The sequence below is a fragment of the Heteronotia binoei genome, chromosome 18 (genome assembly GCF_032191835.1).
Source record: "Heteronotia binoei isolate CCM8104 ecotype False Entrance Well chromosome 18, APGP_CSIRO_Hbin_v1, whole genome shotgun sequence".
NCBI classification, from domain to species: Eukaryota; Metazoa; Chordata; class Lepidosauria; order Squamata; family Gekkonidae; genus Heteronotia; species Heteronotia binoei.
The window spans coordinates 39,278,673-39,300,608 of NC_083240.1; the positions used below are offsets into that span (position 1 = coordinate 39,278,673).

A 21,936-nucleotide genomic window follows, 5' to 3' on the forward strand; every position below is an offset into this window, starting at 1 on the left:
CCTTTCTAGCAATAAACAATTTACTTTTACGCCCTGGGAGGGAAATCTTTGCAAGCGGGAAAGAAACAGCGGGGGCAACCTTTCAAGCACTTTACATGGAGAATGGGCCAGATTGGCTAAATGGAACCTCCACATGCCAAGGCAATCTACCTTTGAAGGACCATGGGGAGCCAGGAGTAAGCCAAGCATATACTGGTAGCCATTGCCAGAGCTCAGGCTGGAGTCCAGTGGCCCCGAGGGAGTTCCACTACTCAGCTCCGCTCGCTCCAGGGCTGTCCTAATGTCACCAAAGGCATTCCTGCCAGCACATCTGGCAGCTGGAAATCCTACTGGGTTGTCAGCCTCAGGCCCCAAATTCTAGCGGCAGAAGAGATTTTAGAGGTTGAATAGGAGAGCTTGGAAACAGCCGTGCCGTTTTCAGTCTGGAGAAGGGGTGGCCAAACTTGCTTAACGTAAGAGGCACAAAGAATAAATGTTGAGTGCTTGAGAGCCACAAGACATGAACATCAGATGTTTGAGATCCACGAGGAAGGGAGAGCCACGAGGGAGAGAGGGAGGGAGGAAGGTAGATGGGGAGGGAGGGAGAAGTGGAAAGCAACTTTAACTTTAAATGCATTGGGAGAGCCAGTTTGGTGTAGTGGTTAAGTGTGCGGACTCTTATCTGGGAGAACCGGGTTTGATTCCCCACTCCTCCACTTGCACCTGCTAGCATGGCCTTGGGTCAGCCATAGCTCTGGCAGAGGTTGTCCTTGAAAGGGCAGCTGCTGTGAGAGCCCTCTCAGCCCCACCCACCTCACAGGGTGTCTGTTGTGGGGGAGGAATGTAAAGGAGATTGTGAGCCGCTCTGAGACTCTTCGTAGTGGAGGGCGGGATATAAATCCAATATCATCTTCTTCTTCTCCAAGCTTCTGGCTGGCATCGAGAGCCACACCAAATGTGTGAAAGAGCCACATGTGGCTCCTGAGCCACGGTCTGGCCACTCCTGGTCTGGAGCAACAGAAGGCCCCTGTTGACTGTCCACGGTTGCTTTCTACCGCAGACAAGTCTGCTTTCACCAGCAGTGATTCTCTTGGGCCTTTCCCACCTTTGCTTTTCAAGACTCTTTTTAAATGGAGATGGCTGAGCGTGGGTCTTTTGGCTCCCAAAGGGGGTTCTTCTCTCCACCGCTGAGCTGTGTCCCACTCAGGAATGGGCTTTTGCTGTTCTTCCAGCTGCCTTGTCTCGAGTGGAGTTCCCTTGCTGCGAACTGCTTCTGGGGCTTAGAGTTACCAATCCCCAGGTGGAGGCAGGGGATCCCCTGGTTTGGATGCCCTCCTCCCACTTCAAGGTCATCAGAAAGCGGGGGAGGGAGGGAAATGTCAGCTGGACACTCCATTGTTGCCTATGGAGACCAATTCACACAGGGTTTGTTAACGACTGTGCAAGCATCAGTCGTTTCCGACTCTTCGGTGATGTTGCTTTCACAATGTTTTCACGGCAGACTTTTTACTTTTTATGGGGTGGTTTGCCATTGCCTTCCCCAGTCCTCTACACTTCCCCCCCTCCCCCTGCCCCAAATGGGTACTCATTTTACCGACCTCGGAAGGATGGAAGGCTGAGTCAACCTAGAGCCGGCTACCTGAACCAGCTTCCGCTGGGATCGAACTCAGGTTGTGAGCAGAGAGCTCCGACTGCAGTACTGCAGCTTTACCACTCTGCGCCATGGGGCTCTTAATGTCCTTCCTTCTGCTGTGCTGTATGGGAGGTTTAAGAAAATTCCATATTCCAACAGGTTTTGTGGTTGTAGTTCAAGGGATATAGAAAGTACTGAACATGTTCTCCTGCATTGTACATTTTACTGTGATATTTGTGCCACGAACTTAGATGAACACGGGTTATTGAGGAAGACTCAGCATGGGTTCTGTAAGGGAAGATCTTGCCTCACTAACCTGTTACATTTCTTTGAGGGGGTGAACAAACATGTGGACAAAGGAGACCTGATAGATGTTGTTTACCTTGACTTCCAGAAAGCTTTTGATAAAGTTCCTCATCAAAGGCTCCTTAGAAAGCTTGAGAGTCATGGAGTAAAAGGACAGGTCCTCTTGTGGATCAAAAACTGGCTGAGTAATAGGAAGCAGAGAGTAAGTATAAATGGGCAGTCTTCGCAGTGGAGGACGGTAAGCAGTGGGGTGCCGCAGGGCTCGGTACTGGGTCCCATGCTCTTTAACTTGTTCATAAATGATTTAGAGTTGGGAGTGAGCAGTGAAGTGGCCAAGTTTGCGGATGACACTAAATTGTTCAGGGTAGTGAGAACCAGAGAGGATTGTGAGGAACTCCAAAGGGACCTGTTGAGGCTGGGTGAGTGGGCATCAACATGGCAGATGCGGTTCAGTGTGGCCAAGTGCAAAGTAATGCACATTGGGGCCAAGAATCCCAGCCACAAATACAAGTTGATGGGGTGTGAACTGGCAGAGACTGACCAAGAGAAAGATCTTGGGGTCGTGGTAGATAACTCACTGAAAATGTCAAGACAGTGTGCGTTTGCAATAAAAAAGGCCAACGCCATGCTTGGAATTATTAGGAAGGAAATCAGCTAGTATCATAATGCCCCTGTATAAATCGATGGTGCGGTCTCATTTGGAGTACTGTGTGCAGTTCTGGTCACCGCACCTCAAAAAGGATATTATAGCATTGGAGAAAGTCCAGAAAAGGGCAACTAAAATGATTAAAGGGCTGGAACACTTTCCCTATGAAGAAAGGTTGAAACGCTTGGGACTCTTTAGCTTGGAGAAACGTCGACTGCGGGGTGACATGATAGAGGTTTACAAGATAATGCATGGGATGGAGAAAGTTGAGAAAGAAGTACTTTTCTCCCTTTCTCACAATACAAGAACTCGTGGGCATTTGATGAAATTGCTGAGCAGACAGGTTAAAACGGATAAAAGGAAGTACTTCTTCACCCAAAGGGTGATTAACATGTGGAATTCACTGCCACAGGAGGTGGTGGCGGACACAAGCATGGCCACCTTCAAGAGGGGTTTAGATAAAAATATGGAGCAGAGGTCCATCAGTGGCTATTAGCCACAGTGTGTGTGTGTGTGTATATATATATATATATAAAAAAATTTTGGCCACTGTGTGACACAGAGTGTTGGACTAGATGGGCCATTGGCCTGATCCAACATGGCTTCTCTTATGTTCTTATGTTCTTTGAAATCATGAGGGACAATCTGATGGTGGTAAGACTCTCTTCCTATTGTCCTCTCATAACCCAGAGATTATTGAGACTGTGGCAAAATATCTGTGCTGTGCTTCTAAGAGGAGAGGAATGTTTCAAATGTTGGGGTAATATATGTTTTCTCCCTTGGCGATTGTGCACATCTATGCTGTTATGCCAATAAAGGCGGTTGTTGTTGTATAACGGAAAATTGATCCGTGGGTATCTGGGGCTCTGGGGGAGCTGTTTTTTGAGGTAGAGGCCCTGAATTTGCAGCATAGCATCCGGTTTTGTTGTTGTACCTCTCCTCAAAACAACCTCCAAGTTTTAAAAGATTGAACCAGAAGGGTCCAATTCTATGAGCTCCAAAAGAAGGTGCCCCTATCCTTCATTATTTCCAGCGGAGGGAAGGTGTTAAAAAGGTGTGCGATCCCTTTCAACGTGAGGGCCAGAACTCCCTTTGGAGTTCAATTCTGCTTGTTGCTGCTGGCTCCACCCCCAGTGTCTCCTGGCTCCGCCCCCAAAGTCTCCTGGCTCCACCTCCTAAGTCCCCAGATATTTCTTGAATTGGACTTGGCAACCCTAGTCTGAGGCCTGAAATCCCCCCCGCTCTTCAGCCAGCGCTGTGGGAAAAGGAGCCCATGGTTCAGTGGCAGGCCGCTGCTGCCGAACAGGCGCTTTCCACGTACTCAGGGTCTATAAATAGTTCAGGAAAACTGAATTGGAGCTGGAGGGCTCCGTTCTCCCGGACTGATGGAAAATGCTTTCCCTCCCACAAATAGGAACCACATTCCTTGGAAAGCAGTTTGACCTTTTAAAAAATATTCCCCCCCCCCCCTCACAGACAGGGCTGCTGAGTTGCAAATTCGGTGATTCACCCCCAAAGTGTGAATTTCCAGCCCCCCCACCTCCAGTGTGGTTTTGCAGGCCTGGTTTTCATTTTCAAAACTGCTTCCATTCATGCGAATGTCGCTCTCAAAGTGGCACGCAAAGAGACAGGACTGGTTTTTTCCCCCCTCTCTCAACGAGGCTTTTAAAATATCTCTGGAGCAGGGGAAGAGCTGCCAGAAAGAGGAGAACGCCAAGTTTTTCATCTCAGAGCATGAACTGAAGGGCTGTAATGGCTGAGAGTATTAGAGCAGGGAGATGCAGGTTCAAATCCCCCCAACTCAGCCATGAAGGGTGATCTTAGGCTAGTCATAAACCTACCTTGCAGGGTTGTTGTAAGGATAAAAATGGAGAAGGGTGGAACCATGCACAGTCCCTTGAGCTTCTGGCAGAGGCAAAGGGGAAAAAATGTGATATTTATATTATACAGCCCCCCCAGAGCCCCAACCAGCCTCCAAAATTAATACACCGCAAGCAACTCTTAGGAAAAAACGCAAAATATTTCTTAGAATAAGTCACAAATTATAATAAACTCAAAAGGAACATATCCCCACACCCAAAGTCACCAAAAGGCAATAATGTCCAGTATTTTCCAGCAGTAGTAGGGTGTAGGTGAAAATTCCAATAACGCAGTCTTCCGCACGGAGCGCTGCTCCTACGAATTCCAATCCGAGTTAAAAGAGTCTTCCATGGAGATCCCAGCTCCACAACTTTGTCTTCTGTACAGCAAGGCACAAGAAGTAAGACGCGATGCCGTAGTACTTGTTCCCACATTTCGCTATCGCTTCTAAGAGCTTTCTTATTCGAACGCCGTCGAATAAGATGAAGTGTGCTTAAGAGCACACGAAAGCTTACATTCCAAATAAAAATGGGTTGGTCTTAAAGGTGCCAATTGACTCCTGCTTTGTTGCTTATACTAACATCCACACTGAATGGATGTCAGTGTAAGCGACAGTATTTGAATAAGAAAAAAAACTTTAGAAAGCTCAAGGAAGACTCTTTTAACCCGGATTGGTATTCACCTACACCCTACTACTGTTGGAAAATAGTAGACATTAGAAAATTGGACATCATTGCCTTTTGGTGACTTTGGGTGTGGGCATATGTTTCTTTTGGATTTGTTCTAATTTGTGACTTATTCGAATAAATAGTTTGCATTTCTTCCTAAGAGTTGCCTGCAGTATTAATGGGGACTTATTCGAAGAAAGAGTTTGCATTTCTTCCTAAGAGTTGCCTGCAGTATTAATGGGGACTTATTCGAAGAAAGAGTTTGCATTTCTTCCTAAGAGTTGCCTGCAGTATTAATGGGGACTTATTCGAAGAAAGAGTTTGCATTTCTTCCTAAGAGTTGCCTGCAGTGTATTAATGGGGACTTATTCGAAGAAAGAGTTTGCATTTCTTCCTAAGAGTTGCCTGCGGTGTATTAATGGGGTCTTATTCGAAGAAAGAGTTTGCATTTCTCCCTAAGAGTTGCCTGAGGTGTATTAATGGGGAGGCTGGTTCTCGCGGAGGTTCGTTGTGACCTGCTTGTCCTGCCTCACCTGGAGATTGGCAACCCCACTTCATTCCGGCCCCCTGGCCCGCTGTAGTTCCCAGCAGCAGCAGGAAGAGCGGGCGCCGGTGCATGCAGAGCGAGAGCAGCTGCGCTAGTCCCGGCTGGGCAAGGGGCCTGGCGTTGGCGCCGAGCGAGCTGCAGGCCGGGCTCCGGTGGGCGGGGCGGGGCGGGGCGACGCGGGGCTGCTGGCCGGGCGGAGCCTGGTGGCGGCCAGAGCGGCGGCGGCTGGCTCAGGCGCGGGGCGCGATGGTGGGGCGGCTCAGCTTGCAGGAGGTGCCGGAGCTGCCCGACGCCAAGCGGCGCGCCGAGCGCTCCCTCGACAGCCCCGACTCCGGCCTGCCGCCCAGCCCCAGCCCCCCAACCTGGCTGCCTGCCGCCTCCAACGGGGGGCTGCTGCCGGAGGAGCCGGCTGGAGGAGGAGCGGCGGACCCCAAGCCCCCCGCGGCCAGGGTGAGTTCCTGGGGGCGCGGAAAGGGAAGGCTCGGGGAGGCGGTGGCCTCGGGGACCCCCCCCCCCACTTCTGCTAGGAGTTTGAGGGGATCTGCGGACCCAGAGAGGGGAGACTGAGGCTGGCGCCTCGTTGGCCTTTTTGCCTGCCCCCTGAACAGGTGCGTAGCGCGGCAGGCGGAGATTCAACAGGAGCGGCCTCTCCCCAGCGCCCTGCCTCTTGCCTGCCCCCTGAACAGGTGCGTGGCGTGGCAGGCAGAGATTCAACAGGAGCGGCCTCTCCCCAGCGCCCTGCCTCTTGCCTGCCCCCTGAACAGGTGCGTGGCGTGGCAGGCAGAGATTCAACAGGAGCGGCCTCTCCCCAGCGCCCTGCCTCTTGCCTATCCCCTGAACAGGTGCGTGGCGTGGCAGGCAGAGATTCAACAGGAGCAGCCACTCCCCAGCGCCCTGCCTCTTGCCTATCCCCTGAACAGGTGCGTAGCGCGGTAGGCGAAGATTCAACAGGAGCGGCCTCTCCCCAGCGCCCTGCCTCTTGCCTGCCCCCTGAACAGGTGCGTGGCGTGGCAGGCAGAGATTCAACAGGAGCAGCCACTCCCCAGCGCCCTCCTCGGGAAGGCGCCGGCCTTTTGCCTGTCCGTGTCGTGGCAGGCAGAGATTCAACAGGAGCAATCTCTTCCCAGTGTCCTGCCTCTTGCCTGTCCCCTAAACAGGTGCATGACATAGCAGGCAGAGATTCAACAGGAGCATTCCTGTTGGGGAATGCACTTCCTGTCTTTGACCTGTCCTCTGAGCAGGTGTGTGGCAGGCAGAGATTCAACAGGAGCAGCCTTTCCCCAGCACCCTGCTGGGGAATGCACTGCTTGCCTTTGGCCTGTCGCTTGAACAGGTACGTGGTGCAGCAGGCAGAGATTCAACAGGAGCAGCCTTGCCCCAGCGTCCAGTTGGGGAAGGTGCTGCCTGGGGAATCCTAGCGCCACACAGGCTAAGAAGAAGAAAAGACTAGCGCCTCGCTGGCCCCAGATGTCTGGCCTTTTTGCCTGTTCCCTGAACAGCTGTGTGGCATGGCAGGCAGAGATTCAACAGGCTCAGCCTTTCCCCAACACCCTGCTGGGGAATGTGCTGCCTGCCTCTTGCCTGTTCCCTGAACAGGTATGTGGCGTGGCAGGCAGAGATTCCACAGGAGCAGCCTTGCCCCAGCGCCCAGCTGGGGAAGGCACTGCCCAGGGAATCCTAACACCACTCAGGCTAAGAAGAAAAGACGAGCGCCTCGGCAGAACTTCCCAGGGCTTTCCCATATGGTGACAAACCACCCTTGTCAGGTAGGCCAGAAGGACAGCTTTGGAGGTTTGGAAAAGCAGCCCAAGTTTGCGGGTAGGTGCAGCCCTTCCCCGAAGAAAAGGGCATAATCACGGGGAGGGAGACCTGCTACATCTTCATCGAACCTGTGGGGTTTCGTTGGATGCCGAAGAAGTGTGTTGCCATCTTCCCAAATGCTTTCATGGGATTTGGGTTGTAGAGGCGCCCTACAGCTCCTCGGCCCTGTGGTCTCCTGCTGGCTGTTGCTTTGGCTCCCAGGATCACAGCCCTCTGGGCCTCTCACCCTTACCGGAGACTGGCAACTGGTGGCAGGAGGGTATGAGCCCAAGGCCTAGCTGGGGTTTGCCCAGTAAATAATATTGCTTAATATTGAGAGTCAGTTTGGTGTAGTGGTTAAGTGCATGGACTCTTATCTGGGAGAACCGGGTTTGAGTCCCCACTCCTCCACTTGTACCTGCTGGAATGGCCTTGAATCAGCCATAGCTCTGGCAGAGGTTGTCCTTGAAAGAGCAGCTTCTGGGAGAGCCCTCTCCGCCCCACCCACCTCACAGGGTGTCTGTTGTGGGGGGAGAAGATATAGGAGATTGTAAGCCACTCTGAGTCTCTGATTCAGGAGGAAGGGTGGGGTATAAATCTGCAATTCTTCTTTTTCTTCTTCTTAAGTGTGCAGACTCTTATCTGGGAGAACCGGGTTTGATTCCCCACTCCTCCGCTTGTAGCTGCTGGAATGGCCTTGCGTCAGCCATAGCTCTCGCAGGAGTTGTCCTTGAAAGGGCAGCTGCTGTAAAAGCTCTCTCAGCCCCACCCACCTCACAGGGTGTCTGTTGCGTATGTGAGGGGAAGGTAAGGGAGATTGTGACCGCTCTGAGACTCTGAGATTCAGAGTATAGGGCAGGATATAAATCCAATATCTTCGTCCTCATATGATACACTGTACGTAGACGACTATGGGTTTTTTTTTCCAGTTATGCCATCAAAAAAGGGGGGAGGGTTATCTTATATTTGCATACAAGCTACGACTCTATCCAGCACTAACTTGCTTAGACGAAGAAGATGATATTGGATTTATATCCCACCCTCCACTCTGAAGAGTCTCAGAGCGGCTCACAACCTCCTTTACCTTCCTCCCCCACAACAGACACCCTGTGAGGTGGGTGGGGCTGGAGAGGGCTCTCACAGCAGCTGCCCTTTCAAGGACAACCTCTGCCAGAGCTATGACTGTCCCAAGGCCGTGCTAGCAGGTGCAAGCGGAGGAGTGGGGAATCAAACCCGGTTCTCCCAGATAAGAGTCCGCACACTTAACCACTACACCAAACTGGCTCTCCATGTATATCTTTCATTTAAGAGCTTGTCTCATGTTCAGGGTTGTCCTCTTTTTGAGTAAATACGGCAGATCGGGACGGTGGCGTGAGTCTTCATCTCTGTTTTGCTTTCTTGTCAAACTGATGCCACTCCAGGAGAGTCTGCAGATTTTGCTAGTTAATACACGGATGAGCCTAAAGTGGCTATTGGCATCTGGATGCCGCTGAGGCCCTCTGAAGGTGTGGGAGAATCTTGCTGCGACAGACGCTGCTTTTAGGGGCGGTTCCGTTGGGTCGCCATGTGGGTCGGAAGCCGCAGAACAAAGGCTGAGTGCAGAGGCAGCTTTCAGACCAACCGAGTTTAATCCTGGGTATAAGCTTCCGTGTGCATGACCAGTTTCAGAATAAAATTGGACTCAGATGTTGTTCTGCTGTTTCGGACCAACGCTTCAGTCTTGTGTGCACATGGAAGCTGATGCCCAGAAGAAAATTTCATTGGTCTTACGGCTGCCACTGGACTCTGACTTTGGTTTAACGGGTGTGAAGGGGAGTTGCTCTACCCAGTTTGGTGATCTTCGGATGTGTGGGGATTTCTCCCTGTCCCCAGCCCCCACACAGAAGAAGATGATACTGGATTTATATCCCACCCTCCACGCCAAGTCTCAGAGCAGCTCACAATCTCCTTTATCTTCCTCCCCCCACCACAGACACCCTGTGATGTAGGTGGGGCTGAGAGAGCTCTCCCAGAAGCTGCCCTTTCAAGGACAGCTCTGCAAGAGCTACGGCTGACCCAAGGCCATTCCAGCAGCTGCACGTGGAGGAGTGGAGAATCAAACCTGGTTCTCCCAGATAAGAGTCTGCTTAACCACTCCACCAAACTGGCTCTTAGATGATGGGGAAATAAAAACGAATAACTTTTTTGCTTACTCACAGGATTGGGGGTGGGGAGAAGATTTCTTGCTTGGCAGAGCGAGGAGTTGCTCTTTGTCCTTTCCTTCCCTCCCTCCTCCAGGGCTGGTCCTCTGCTCTGTGTCCCCGGCTTCCACCCCAGGCCTTCGGAGGCCAGCAGCTGCTAAAAATACCTTGGCCCGCATTTGTTGGTGGTGATTCCCATCAGGGAGCCAGGGTGGTCCCCCGACAACAGCTGCTTGTCCTGTGAGAGGGGATGGCAGGGCAGAGGTGGATGGCTGCAACTCCTAAGTGTTGCTGCTCCCCCCAAGAGCTTGCCCTTGAAATGCAAGGCGACAGGTGGAGAGGATGGACAGCGGGTGGGGTGGGGGGAGTGATGGGGGAGGGGGGGCAGCAAGGCAAAGAATGGCTGATCTGGCAGCTGCTTCACATATGTCGAGTGCTTCAGGGATGGAATTGTGGGGTTTGGGGGTTGGCCTGGACCAGGGGTGGCCAGACTTGCTTAACTTAAGAGCCACATAGAAGAAACGTCAGATGTCTGAGAGCCGCAAGACATGGACCTCAGATGTCTGAGAGCCACAAGACATGGACCTCAGATGTCTGAGAGCCACAAGACATGAACCTCAGATGTCTGAGAGCCACAAGACATGGACCTCAGATGTCTGAGAGCCACAAGACATGGACCTCAGATGTCTGAGAGCCACAAAACATGGACCTCAGATGTCTGAGAGCCACAAGACATGGACCTCAGATGTCTGAGAGCCACAAAACATGGACCTCAGATGTCTGAGAGCCACAAGACATGGACCTCAGATGTCTGAGAGCCACAAGACATGAACCTCAGATGTCTGAGAGCCACAAAACATGGACCTCAGATGTCTGAGAGCCACAAAACATGGACCTCAGATGTCTGAGAGCCACAAAACATGGACCTCAGATGTCTGAGAGCCACAAGACATGGACCTCAGATGTCTGAGAGCCACAAGACATGAACCTCAGATGTCTGAGAGCCACAAGACATGGACCTCAGATGTCTGAGAACCACAAGACATGGACTTCAGATGTCTGAGAGCCACAAGGCATGGACCTCAGATGTCTGAGAGCCACAAGGCATGGACCTCAGATGTCTGAGAGCCACAAGGCATGGACCTCAGATGTCTGAGAGCCACAAGGCATGGACCTCAGATGTCTGAGAGCCACAAGGCATGGACCTCAGATGTCTGAGAGCCACAAGGCATGGACCTCAGATGTCTGAGAGCCACAAGACGTGGACCTCAGATGTCTGAGAGCCACAAGACAGGGAGGGAGGAAAGTAAATAGGAGGGAGGACGGTAATGATGATAATGATATTGGATTTATATCCCGCCCTCCACTCAGAGTCTCTCTGGCTGCAGCAAGGACAGAGACCAAAGACAGTTTCCCTGCAACTTGAAGACTGGATCAGCTTTAAGGGCCGGGCAGGGAGATCCCAAATTTGATCCAAGTCTCTTAACAATGCCAGGACGGTAGCTGCTGCTGCCTCTCTGGGGGAATTGCCTGTCTCAAAAATTTCCTTAGGAGTCCAGGCTTCTCTTCTGCCTCAACTTCGCTTGGTGGCTTTCAGCGAATTGCTGCTTCCCCCTAGCCGCGGAAAATGAAAATGTTTATGACATACAGGATAGGCTGAAGTGCGCGTTCAACAAGAGCTAGAAGCACTTGGTTTGTTAAAACGATGATTGTCAACATGGTTAAAGCAAGATCCATTGGACTAGTTCAGGGATGGCCAAACTTGCTTAACGTAAGAGCCGCATAGGATAAATGTTGGGTGCTTGAAAGGCGCAAGAAGAAGATGATGATATTGGATTTATATCCCGCCCTCCACTCCGAAGAGTCTCAGAGCGACTCACAATCTCCTTTACCTTCCTCCCCCACAACAGACACCCTGTGAGGTAGATGAAGATATTGGATTTGTATCCCACCCTCCACTCCAAAGAGTCTCAGAGCGGCTCACAATCTCCTTTACCTTCCTCCCCCACAACAGACACCTGGTGAGGTGGGTGGGACTGAGAGGGCTCTCACAGCAGTTGCCCTTTCAAGGACAACCTCTGCCAGAGCTATGGCTGACCCAAGGCCATTCCAGCAGGTGCAAGTGGAGGAGTGGGGAATCAAACCCGGTTCTCCCAGATAAGTGTCCGCACACTTAACCACTACACCAAACTGGCTCTCAAGACACAAACATCAGTTGTTTGAGAGCCATGAGGGAGGAAGGAAGGAATAGATGGGGCAAGGAGGAAAAAGAGGTGGAAAGAAAGCAAGTTTAACTTGAAATGCATCCTCCAAGCTTCTGGCTGGCTTTGAGAGCCACACCAAATGTGTGAAAGAGCCACATACGGCTCCCGAGCCACCGTTTGGCCACCCCTGGACTATTTCAAGCATCCTTTGTGATGCTGCATCCATCATGGGACTGACGTCGCGTCACATGGAGATGCTCGTGGGGCTGAGTGTTGGCTTGCTTGCAAGTTCCGTGTGAAACAGCCCACGACCTCTGAGCAAACACGACTGAAAAAAAACCTGTTCTGTTCTCCTAAAGTCACTAACGGGAATAGCTTTGGAACAAAGTTCAGAGTCCAGGGGCCCCTTGAAGCCCAACCGAGTTTTATTCAAGGGATGTGCGGGCACACAAAAGCTTATATCCCGAATAAGGAACCAGGAACATACCATGATTTAGTAATGAAAACACTCCTAACAATTTATAGACTTTGATATCAAACATAAATAGGTGACGTTCAACACACAATTCATGCAACTAAGCACACAGAAACCTTAACTGAGCAGTTAAGGTTTCTGTGTGCTTAGTTGCAAGGGTTCCGTGTTATGAATATGTCTTACCCGATGTGAGTTGACTACACGAATTGCGTGTTGAACGTCACCTGTTTATATTATGCCGAACAAAGTTTATTGAAAACAGTCATAAGACCAGCATACCAAATAATATAAGATAATACAGTATAAGAAGATGGCAATAGACAGTTGCAGCCATAATTCCTAAAATTCCGGACCGAACTAATCCTTCACTAACAACTCAATTTACAGGACGATCTACGCTTTTTAATTACCAGGTAACAATACCTAGCAACCTTGCGTGAGGCGGATTCATAATTGTCAGCCAATAAAAAACTTCATCCCTTGCTCCTCGGCATATTTACAATAATTCGCCAATGGTTTCAAATGTGAGAGGAGGGGTATCGGCAGCTGCTGCCTCTCTTCATCATACGTAGGACAATGAAGAAATAGGTGGGCAGCTGACTCCACCTTGATTCGACGCACAAAAAACAAATCCTTGGGTATATCTACCAAAAAGGACTGCTGACGGGAACCTATTTATATTTGATATAAAAGTATATAACTCGTTAGGAGTGCTTTCGTTACCAAATTGCAGTCTTTTCCTATTTCCCCGTGATTCTCCCTTTTTGATTTTCATTTCTTATGACCGGAATAAAGCTTTGTTGGCCTTAAAGGTGTCACGGGACTCTGTGCCTTCAGACGGACATGGCTGCCCACTTGGCGTCAGGCAGGGGTGGAATTCTAGCAGGAGCTCCTTTGCATATTAGGAATTAAAGCAGGAGCTCCTTTGCATATGCTCCTTTGCCACACGCCCCTGATGTAGCCAATCATTCAAGAGCGTACCAAAAAGAGCCCTGTAAGCTCTTGGAGGATCGGCTACATCAGGGGGTGTGGCCTAATATGCAAAGGAGTTCCTGCTAGAACTCCACCCCTGGCATCGGTGAGATCGCTTCGCTCCTTTTCAAGTGACCTGGCTCTGCTTAAATTTCTTGCTTTTCTCCTCACCCAGTTCCCTTCACATATTGTCTCTTTCATGATGGATAGTTATGTTGACTGCAGTGGTCTAATGGCTCTTTGCTTTGGGGCTTTTCCAGAATGCATCCTCTCCGAATCCTCTGCTCCCCGGTTGCCCATCACGGCTGTGCCTTCTTTCCTTCGGCGAAGGGGTGGAGTTTGACCCTTTACCTCCCAAGGACGTCAGGTAAATTTTGGTTTGACGGTTGCTGGTGTTCTGTGGTTGAGCAGGAAGGACCAGTAGGGCTTCCCAAGATGGTATGCTTCTGGAGCAGCATATTTCAGAGGTCTTGCACAGAACTGTAGGTTGAAGATTATTCTGATCAGGGCCTTTTTTTTTTTGTAGCTGGAACTCCTTTGCATATTGGACCACACACCCCTGATGTAGCCAATCCTCTTGGAGCTTACATTAGGCCCTGTACGAAGAGCCCTGTAAGCTCTTGGAGGATTGGCTACATCAGGGGGCATGGCCTAATATGCAAAGGAGTTCCTGCTCCAAAAAAAAGCCCTGATTCTGATGCTGCCCCAAAGATACTGTCTGTTTACAGGAGGACCAGCTTCAGGAAGGGCTGCAGTCGCTTTTGGTCACGGGGTGGGCTTGTCCAGGCCTTGAATTCAGCAGGAGTGCAGCTCCTGAACCTTTCTGAGGGTTCCCTCTCCTCCTCCTCACCTTGTCCATTGAAGAAGAAGAAGATATTGGATTTATATCCCGCCCTCCACTCCGAAGAGTCTCAGAGCGGCTCACAATCTCCTTTACCTTCCTCCCCCACAACAGACACCCTGTGAGGTAGATGAAGATACTGGATTTATATCCCGCCCTCCACTCCGAAGAGTCTCAGAGCGGCTCACAATCTCCTTTCCCTTCCTCCCCCACAACAGACACCCTGTGAGGTGGGTGGGGCTGAGAGGGCTCTCACAGCAGCTGCCCTTTCAAGGACAACCTCTGCCAGAGCTCTGGCTGACCCAAGGCCATGCCAGCAGGTGCAAGTGGAGGAGTGGGGGAATCAAACCCGGTTCTCCCAGATAAGAGTCCGCACACTTAACCACGACACCAAACTCGCTCTCCGTGAATAGTAGGTGCAGCTGCATAACAATCCCTGGATGAGCTCCACCACCTATTTTTCTACAAAGCGACCCTTGGGAGTGTCTAGAAACTGGCCACAGTCCCAAACTTACACGGCAACTAGACCGCTAGCGGAAAGTGCCGTCAAGTCACAGCTGACTTAATGGTGACCCTGTGGAGTTTTCGAGGCAAGAGGCATTCAGAAGTGGTTTCCTATTGCCTGCGCCTGCTCTCCAGCCTTGGTATTCCTTGGAGGCCTCCCATCCAAATACTAGCCAAGGCTGACCCTGCTTAGCTTCTGAGATCGGGCTCGCCTGGGCTATCCAGGTCGGCACAGTGAGATTAGCAGTCTACGGTAGTCTTTCCCCCCTGGATCTTGCTTCTTTTCAGTAACTCCCGAAACTATTCCAGATACTTTTGAAACTCCCATCCCTTGACTGTCTGGCACCCTAGGCCAGGCTAACCTCTGGTGCCCTCCCCCGCCGCCACTGATAACATCACCGAGTCACATGGAGATGCCCAATTCTGCTCCCCCAGAAGACCAGCGCTCTAGGCAATGGCCTAGTTTGCCTCGTGGCCGGGCCAGCCCTACCCATCCGTTTCCAGGTTGGCTAATTACCCGGTGTAGTGTGGGTCACTGTCTGAGAAATACAGGTTCAAAGTTCTACAAAGTGTTTATAATTAATCACACCGGTCGTAGGAGAGGGATGGGTCCCATCCAAGATTCTGCACATCTCTCGTAAATTTTTATTGCATCTGCTTTTGCGGAGCTCAAAGTGGCAGAAGCTGTTCTTCCTTCCTTGTTTTATTCTTACAACGGCCCTGTGAGGGTCGGTTAGGCTGAGAGCGTGATTGGCCCAAGGTCACCCAGTGAGCTTCCGTAGCAGAGTGGGGATTCGCACCCAGGTCAACAACACTCATCACGAAGACGTCACACTGGCGCTCAGTTCCCAAGACTCAGTGGTATGGAGTCACTCAGCATAGGATTGCACCAAAAACCTCGCATTGTTTCCCATGAAACCTGTCAATGCTCAGAGGAATCAGGGAGCACATAACAGTATTCATTGGCAACCCAGGTGTCCCTTCCAGGTAAAGACGAAGATGCACAAGTTGAAACGCTGCCTATTAAAACATCTAGTGTAGGAGTGGCCGAATTTGCTTAATTTAAGTGCCAAGATGTTTGAGAGCCACAAGACAGGAACGTCAGATGTTTTAGAGCCGTAAGATGGGGGGAAGGAAGGAAGAAAGGAGGGGAGGAAGGAAGAAAGCAGTGTTCCCTCTAAGCTGCAGAATCTTGTGAGCACAAATTCTACTTTGTGCGCTGCTGGTCTTAAAGTTGTGAGCTCCTGCATAAATTAGTGTGCTCTGGGGTCATCCTTCCTGAGCGAAGACAACAATATGTGACCCAAAGGCTAAAAATCTGTGAGCTGGCTCACGCTAACTCAGCTTAGAGGGAACACTGGAAGGAAGACTAATAGATCGGGGAGGGAGAGGTGGAAAGAAAGCAACTTTAAATGCATTCTCCAAGTTGCCGGCTGGCTTGGCTTGGAGAAGTGATTTAAAGAGACAAAAGCCTTTTCCCAAGCCAGCTAGAAGAAGAAGAAGACTGCAGATTTATACCCCGCCCTTCTCTCTGAATCAGAGACTCAGAGCGGCTTACAATCTCCTATATCTTCTCCCCCCACAACAGACACCCTGTGAGGTGGGTGAGGCTGAGAGGGCTCTCACAGAAGCTGCCCTTTCAAGAACAACTCCTGCGAGAGCTATGGCTAACCCAAGGCCATTCCAGCAGCTGCAAGTGGAGGAGTGGGGAATCAAACCCGGTTCTCCCAGATAAGAGAGCTATGGCTGACCCAAGGCCATTCCAGCAGCTGCAAGTGGAGGAGTGGGGAATCAAACCCGGCTCTCCCAGATAAGAGAGCTATGGCTGACCCAAGGCCATTCCAGCAGCTGCAAGTGGAGGAGTGGGGAATCAAACCTGGTTCTCCCAGATAAGAGTCCGCACACTTAACCACTACACCAAACTGGCTCTCAGCTCTAGGAATATTCCCAGTACATATTTGCAGCGCCATTTCTTTCGTGCAGAATGTTGCGCTTTTAAAAAACTGACTGTTTTGCTCTCAACATAAAACTTCTGGCGGAGCTAAGCGGGGGAGAGTATTTCTCGACGGTGAGTGCGACAAGCATGGTTGTGATTATGTATATGCATTTAATCTTCAAGCAATATTTCTGTGTGAAAGGAGGCGCTGGTGTTTGTGCTTTGAGAGCCACACACTCTGTGTGAAAGAGCCACGGTTTGACCACTCCTGATCTCGTGTAGCGGAGGCAGTTGTGCGTTCAGCACGTATAGCCACCAGTCAGCTAAAGGAGGCCGAGTTGCATACAGAACTGGTGGTAAAGAAGGAAAACTGTTTCCCAGAAGAAAGGGGTTTGAAGTTCCTGCATGTTATCTGCAGGACTGTCTCTTCTGGTATGTCCCCCCCAGAGAGCTTTACGCTCTGCTGAGAACAACTTGCTGGTGATCCCTAGCCTGGCCCTAAAGACAGCTGGCTGTCCTCCTGCCTGGACTGGTGGAACCGTCTGCCAAACAGCATCAGTGCCCTGCAGGATCTTGTGCAGTTCCACACGGGTGCAAAGCAGAGATGTCCCACCAGGCCAAGGGTGGCCAAACTGTGGCTCGGGAGCCACATGTTGCTCTTTCACATATTTGGTGTGTCTCTCAAAGTCAGCCAGAAGCTTGGAGAATGCATTTAAAGTTAAAGTTGCTTTCTTTCCACCCCTCCATCTTCCTTCCTTCCCTCCCTCCCTCCCTCGTGGCTCTCAAACATCTGATGTTCATGTCTTGCGGCTCTCAAGCATTTGTTCTGTGTGGCTCTTACGTTAAGCAAGCGTGACCACCTCTGCGCCAGGCGTTTGGTTGAGGACAGTGGAAGGTACCACCTTCCTCGGCACACCCTTCCCTGCCCCCACCCTGCTTTTCCTACTTATTGCAAGACAGTTCAGTGCAGATGGTATGATTTCTTTGGCACCACCTGACGTTCTTTCTAGCTGCTTTAATTTCTGCATTGCAGAGTTCTGTTGTTAACCGCCCTGAACTCTGCGAATTCAGAGAAGGGCGGTATGTAAATCTAAATTATAAATAAATACATATATTATAGATTCAAGTGGATACTAAAACAGATTCCTGTGATGAAACAAGGGAGGGTGGTTATTGGGGACAGTACAAAGAATTCCCTGATTTGAAGAAGTTGATGATAATATTGGATTTATATCCTGCCCTTCACTCTGACTCTCAGAGCGGCCTACAATCTCCTTTCCCTTCCTCCCCCACAACAGACACCCTGTGAGGTGGGTGGCCTGGAGAGGGCTCTCACAGCAGTTGCCCTTTCAAGGAAAGAGACTCAGAGCGGCCTACAATCTCCTTTCCCTTCTTCCCCCATAATAGACACCCTGTGAGGTGGGTGGCCTGGAGAGGGCTCTCACAGCAGTTGCCCTTTCAAGGAAAGAGACTCAGAGCGGCCTACAATCTCCTTTCCCTTCTTCCCCCATAATAGACACCCTGTGAGGTGGGTGGCCTGGAGAGGGCTCTCACAGCAGTTGCCCTTTCAAGGAAAGAGACTCAGAGCGGCCTACAATCTCCTTTCCCTTCCTCCCCCATAACAGACACCCTGTGAGGTGGGTGGGGCTGAGAGAGCTCTCACAGCAGCTGCCCTTTCAAGGACAACTCTGCCAGAGCTATAGCTCACCCACGGCCATTCCAGCAGCCGCAAGTGGAGGAGTGGGGAATCAAACCCGGTTCTCTCAGATAAGAGTTCACGCACAACCATTACACAAAACTGGCTGAACTGAATAAATTTGGGGGAAGGAAGGGTTGGGACATGGCAGGGTCCTTTTCTGTAGGACTAGGCTGGAGGTGAGGATAGAATCATAGAGTCTGGAACTGGCCACAGACTCACATGATCTTTTAAATAAGCAATATTAGTGGAAGATTTAGAATATTAGTGGAAGAGCCCGCTTTGCGGGATAGGGCGGAGTATAAATTGCAAATCAAATTAAATTAAAGATGTCATAGAAGCTGCCACCTCAGGGTTGAGAAATGCCAGGAGATTTTTTTTTTGGGGGGGGGGAGGGACCTCCGCAAGATATGATGTCACAGAGCCCCCCCCCCCTCCAAAGCAGTTCTTTTCTCCAAGAAGACTGTCCTCTTTCATCTGGAGACCCCTTTCATCCGGAGATCTCCAGGCCCCGCCTGGAGACTTGAGAAAAGCAAGAGGGAACACGGCCAAGGTTAATTAACCTAGAGCAAGCTGTGTGTAGATCTGATATGCAACAATATAATGCTTAAACACAGTAACTGTCAACTCTTATGAATAACAGCAGTACAGCCGTGTAATCAAAACAACAATTACACGACGAGGTTGACAATTCCATATATATCTTGCCAGTTTACAATTCCACGGGTGGGAATTACACCACTACGCTTCCAGAATGAGTAATTAGAGTTCACAGAGAAACAAATTATAAGTCCATAGTCATGACGAACAAAGGAATGTATTCTTTCATAGATGTACAAATTCCAAAGAGTTTTTGGAGCCTGGCCACCATAGATGTAAGCAGGGCTTTTTTTGTAGCAAGGACTCCTTTACATATTAGGCCACACCTCCCTGTTGTAGCCTATCCTCCAAGAGCTTACAGGGCAGCTCTTAGTACAGGCCCTACTGTAAGCTCCGGGAGGATTGGCCGCATTAGGGGTGTGTGGCCTTATATGCAAAGGAGTTCCTGCTACCAAAAAGAAAAGGTCCTGGCTCTATGCATCTCCGAGGCTGTGACTAGCACTAATCCTCTGCATTCCTGAGCCAGGAGGCAATAACAGGGAAAGGCCTCAGCCTCTATTTTATATTATTGTTGTTGTTAGATTTATATCCTGCCTCTCACCACCAAGCGGTCTCAAGACAGCTAACAGCAGCTAAAATATTAACAGACATCAATTAAAAACATAATAGGATGAAAACTAAGAGGCATCCTGAATAAACAGGAAAGGAAAAGGAAAGGTCCCCTGTGCAAGCACCAGTTGTTTCCGACTCTGGGGTGACATTGCTTTCACAACGTTTTCATGGCAGACTTTTTACGGGGTGGTTTGCCATTGCCTTCCCCAGTCATCTACACTTTCCCCCCAGCAAGCTGGGTCCTCATTTTACCCACCTCGGAAGGATGGAAGGCTGAGTCAACCTTGAGCCGGCTACCTGAAAACCCAGCTTCCACCGGGGATCGAACTCAGGTTGTGAGCAGAGCTTAGGACTGCAGTACTGCAGCTTTAACACTCTGCACCACGGGGCTCGTCTTAATAATAAACAGACCCGACTAATAAAAAGCTAAATTATAAGTCCTGCAGGGCCCACATACCATCTGATAGCTGGTTCCACCTGGAAGGGGGCCACAGGGCTTTTTTGGTAGCAGGAACTCCTTTGCATACTAGGCCACACCCCTCTTATATAGCCAATCCTCCAAGATCTTACAGGGCTCTTCTTACAGGACCTTGTTCGCATAACGAACACGTGTGTTAAAAGTAGAGGAGACATACAAGAAACACAGGTGGCCATTCTAGTCCCTAGCAGAATTTAACATTCATTATTGCTCCGGCCAGGGCTTCTCTTGTAGCAGGAAATCATTTGCATATTAGGCCACTCCTCCAAGAGCTTACAGGGCTCTTCTCACAGGGCCTACTGTAAGCTCCAGGAGGATTGGCTACATCAGGAGTGTGTGGCCTAAGATGCAACGGAGTTCCTGCTTTAAAAAAAAGCCCTGGATGTAGGAGAAATGTTTGGAGCAGCTACGAAGTTTGAAACGAGTTTTTCTGGCGGGCATTGTCTCCAGCAGTAAAGGAGGACCGCTCACCGTCTCGCTTCCCACCTCTCGAACAGGTACACCTCTTCGGTGAAATACGACTCGGAGAAGCACTTCATCAACAACGTCTACATGCCGATGGGGCTGGGAATGGCCTCCTGCAGCCAGACGGTCGTCTGCGTCCCCGACAGCACGTGGCGCAGCTACAAAGCCGAGATGCGCTTCCAGCCCCGCCCCAAGCCCCGGCACTTCACCAGCACCGCCATCATCTACCCCAAGCACACCACGGCGGTGTACACCACCACACTGGATTACAATTGCAAGAAGGCCGCGCGGCGTTTTTTGTCCAGCGTGGAGCTGGAGTCCGCCGAGCGCTCCTGCAGCGATGACGGCCCCGAAGGTTGCTGACTGCTCCCTTTCGCCCACTCATTCCGTTGCACCGTCCTGGATGAAAAGGGGTGGTGGCAGGTTTGGCCTGTCTTGCCATTCGAGTGACTTTCATCTCTAGCTACCTCCGCCCCTGGGCCTACCTTCGGCCCGAAGGATCCCCTCGGCCTGCACTTAATTCTTGCGTTTATAGGAATGTAACCCCCCCTCCCCACCCCAGGAGACTTTTTGCTTCCTCCTTCGATGCTGCAGTGCTTATTCTCAGTCTTGCCTTGCATGTGTTGAAAAAGAAGGGAATCTTTTCACGGAGAAAATGGACCTGCTTTCACAGAACGGGATGGCCGCCTTCCGTTGGGAAACAATCCTTGAATGGACTCTCCGAGCGGTGGGAGCCCTGCTGGTTTCTCCGGAAAGAAGGATTCTCGTTTTTAAAAAACTCTTCTGCTTAGGAGAAAAAAAATCAGAAACCATAATTTATTTTCACTCGTCACTGTGTCAAACTACAGAACGCTGAGTTTGCTGGGGCAGGCTGGTCAGGGGACAGGTCAGCGCGATGGATGTCGTTCTTTTAAACTTTTCCCAGGAATTGCCTTTAGGCCCTCATTTGTTGGTTCTTTTGTTTAGTTCTCTGGGGGGAGGAAATGAATTTTTATTAGACGTTTCAAATCGTTTTGCATTAACCCGGAACTCCTTGTACTTCACCTGTCTCCTCTGCCTTGTTAATTATATGGGATTCCCCCCCCTCCTTTTCAGTTAATGTACTGGAAGCATGTCCAATTGTTTGCTTTGGTTCAGTGTGCAAGAGGTGGTGTGCAGCAAGTTTTTTATAAAACCGGGGCTTTTTTTTGTAGCAGGAACTCCTATGCATATTAGGCCACCCTCTCAGCCCCACCCACCTCACAGGGTGTCTGTTGTGGGGGAGGAAGGTAAAGGGGATTGTGAGCCACTCTGAGACTCTTTGGAGTGGAGTCCTGATGTAGAAGAAGAAGATGAAGATATTGGATTTATATCCCGCTCTCCACTCCAAAGAGTCTCAGAGCGGCTCACAATCTCCTTTGCCTTCCTCCCCCACAACAGACACCCTGTGAGGTAGATGGGGCTGGAGAGGGCTCTCACAGCAGCTGCCCTTTCAAGGACAACCTCTGCCAGAGCTATGGCTGACCCAAGGCCATGCTAGCAGGTGCAAGTGGAG

The 21,936-nt window shown here is 50.5% G+C and overlaps 1 protein-coding gene across 1 annotated transcript; it reads left to right on the forward strand.

Annotated features, from left to right (window-relative positions):
- Positions 1–5,879: 5,879 nt before the first annotated feature.
- On the forward strand, positions 5,880–20,819 carry RFLNB (refilin B). The gene is made up of 4 exons (XM_060259186.1): positions 5,880–6,089; positions 6,513–6,542; positions 13,531–13,637; positions 20,435–20,819. The coding sequence occupies exons 1-4, from the start codon at positions 5,886–5,888 to the stop codon at positions 20,763–20,765; spliced, it is 672 nt and encodes a 223-aa protein (XP_060115169.1). The 5' UTR covers positions 5,880–5,885; the 3' UTR covers positions 20,766–20,819.
- Positions 20,820–21,936: the final 1,117 nt, after the last annotated feature.

Bases quoted from the DNA above. Each gene is read 5' to 3' on its own strand.
- RFLNB (XM_060259186.1), top strand. From the start codon at position 5,886: ATGGTGGGGCGGCTCAGCTTGCAGGAGGTGCCGGAGCTGCCCGACGCC. The intron at 6,543-13,530 runs GCCTATCCCCTG...GGGCTTTTCCAG, and splicing joins TCCCCAGCGCCCTGCCTCTT to AATGCATCCTCTCCGAATCC. The intron at 13,638-20,434 runs GTAAATTTTGGT...CCTCTCGAACAG, and splicing joins TTACCTCCCAAGGACGTCAG to GTACACCTCTTCGGTGAAAT.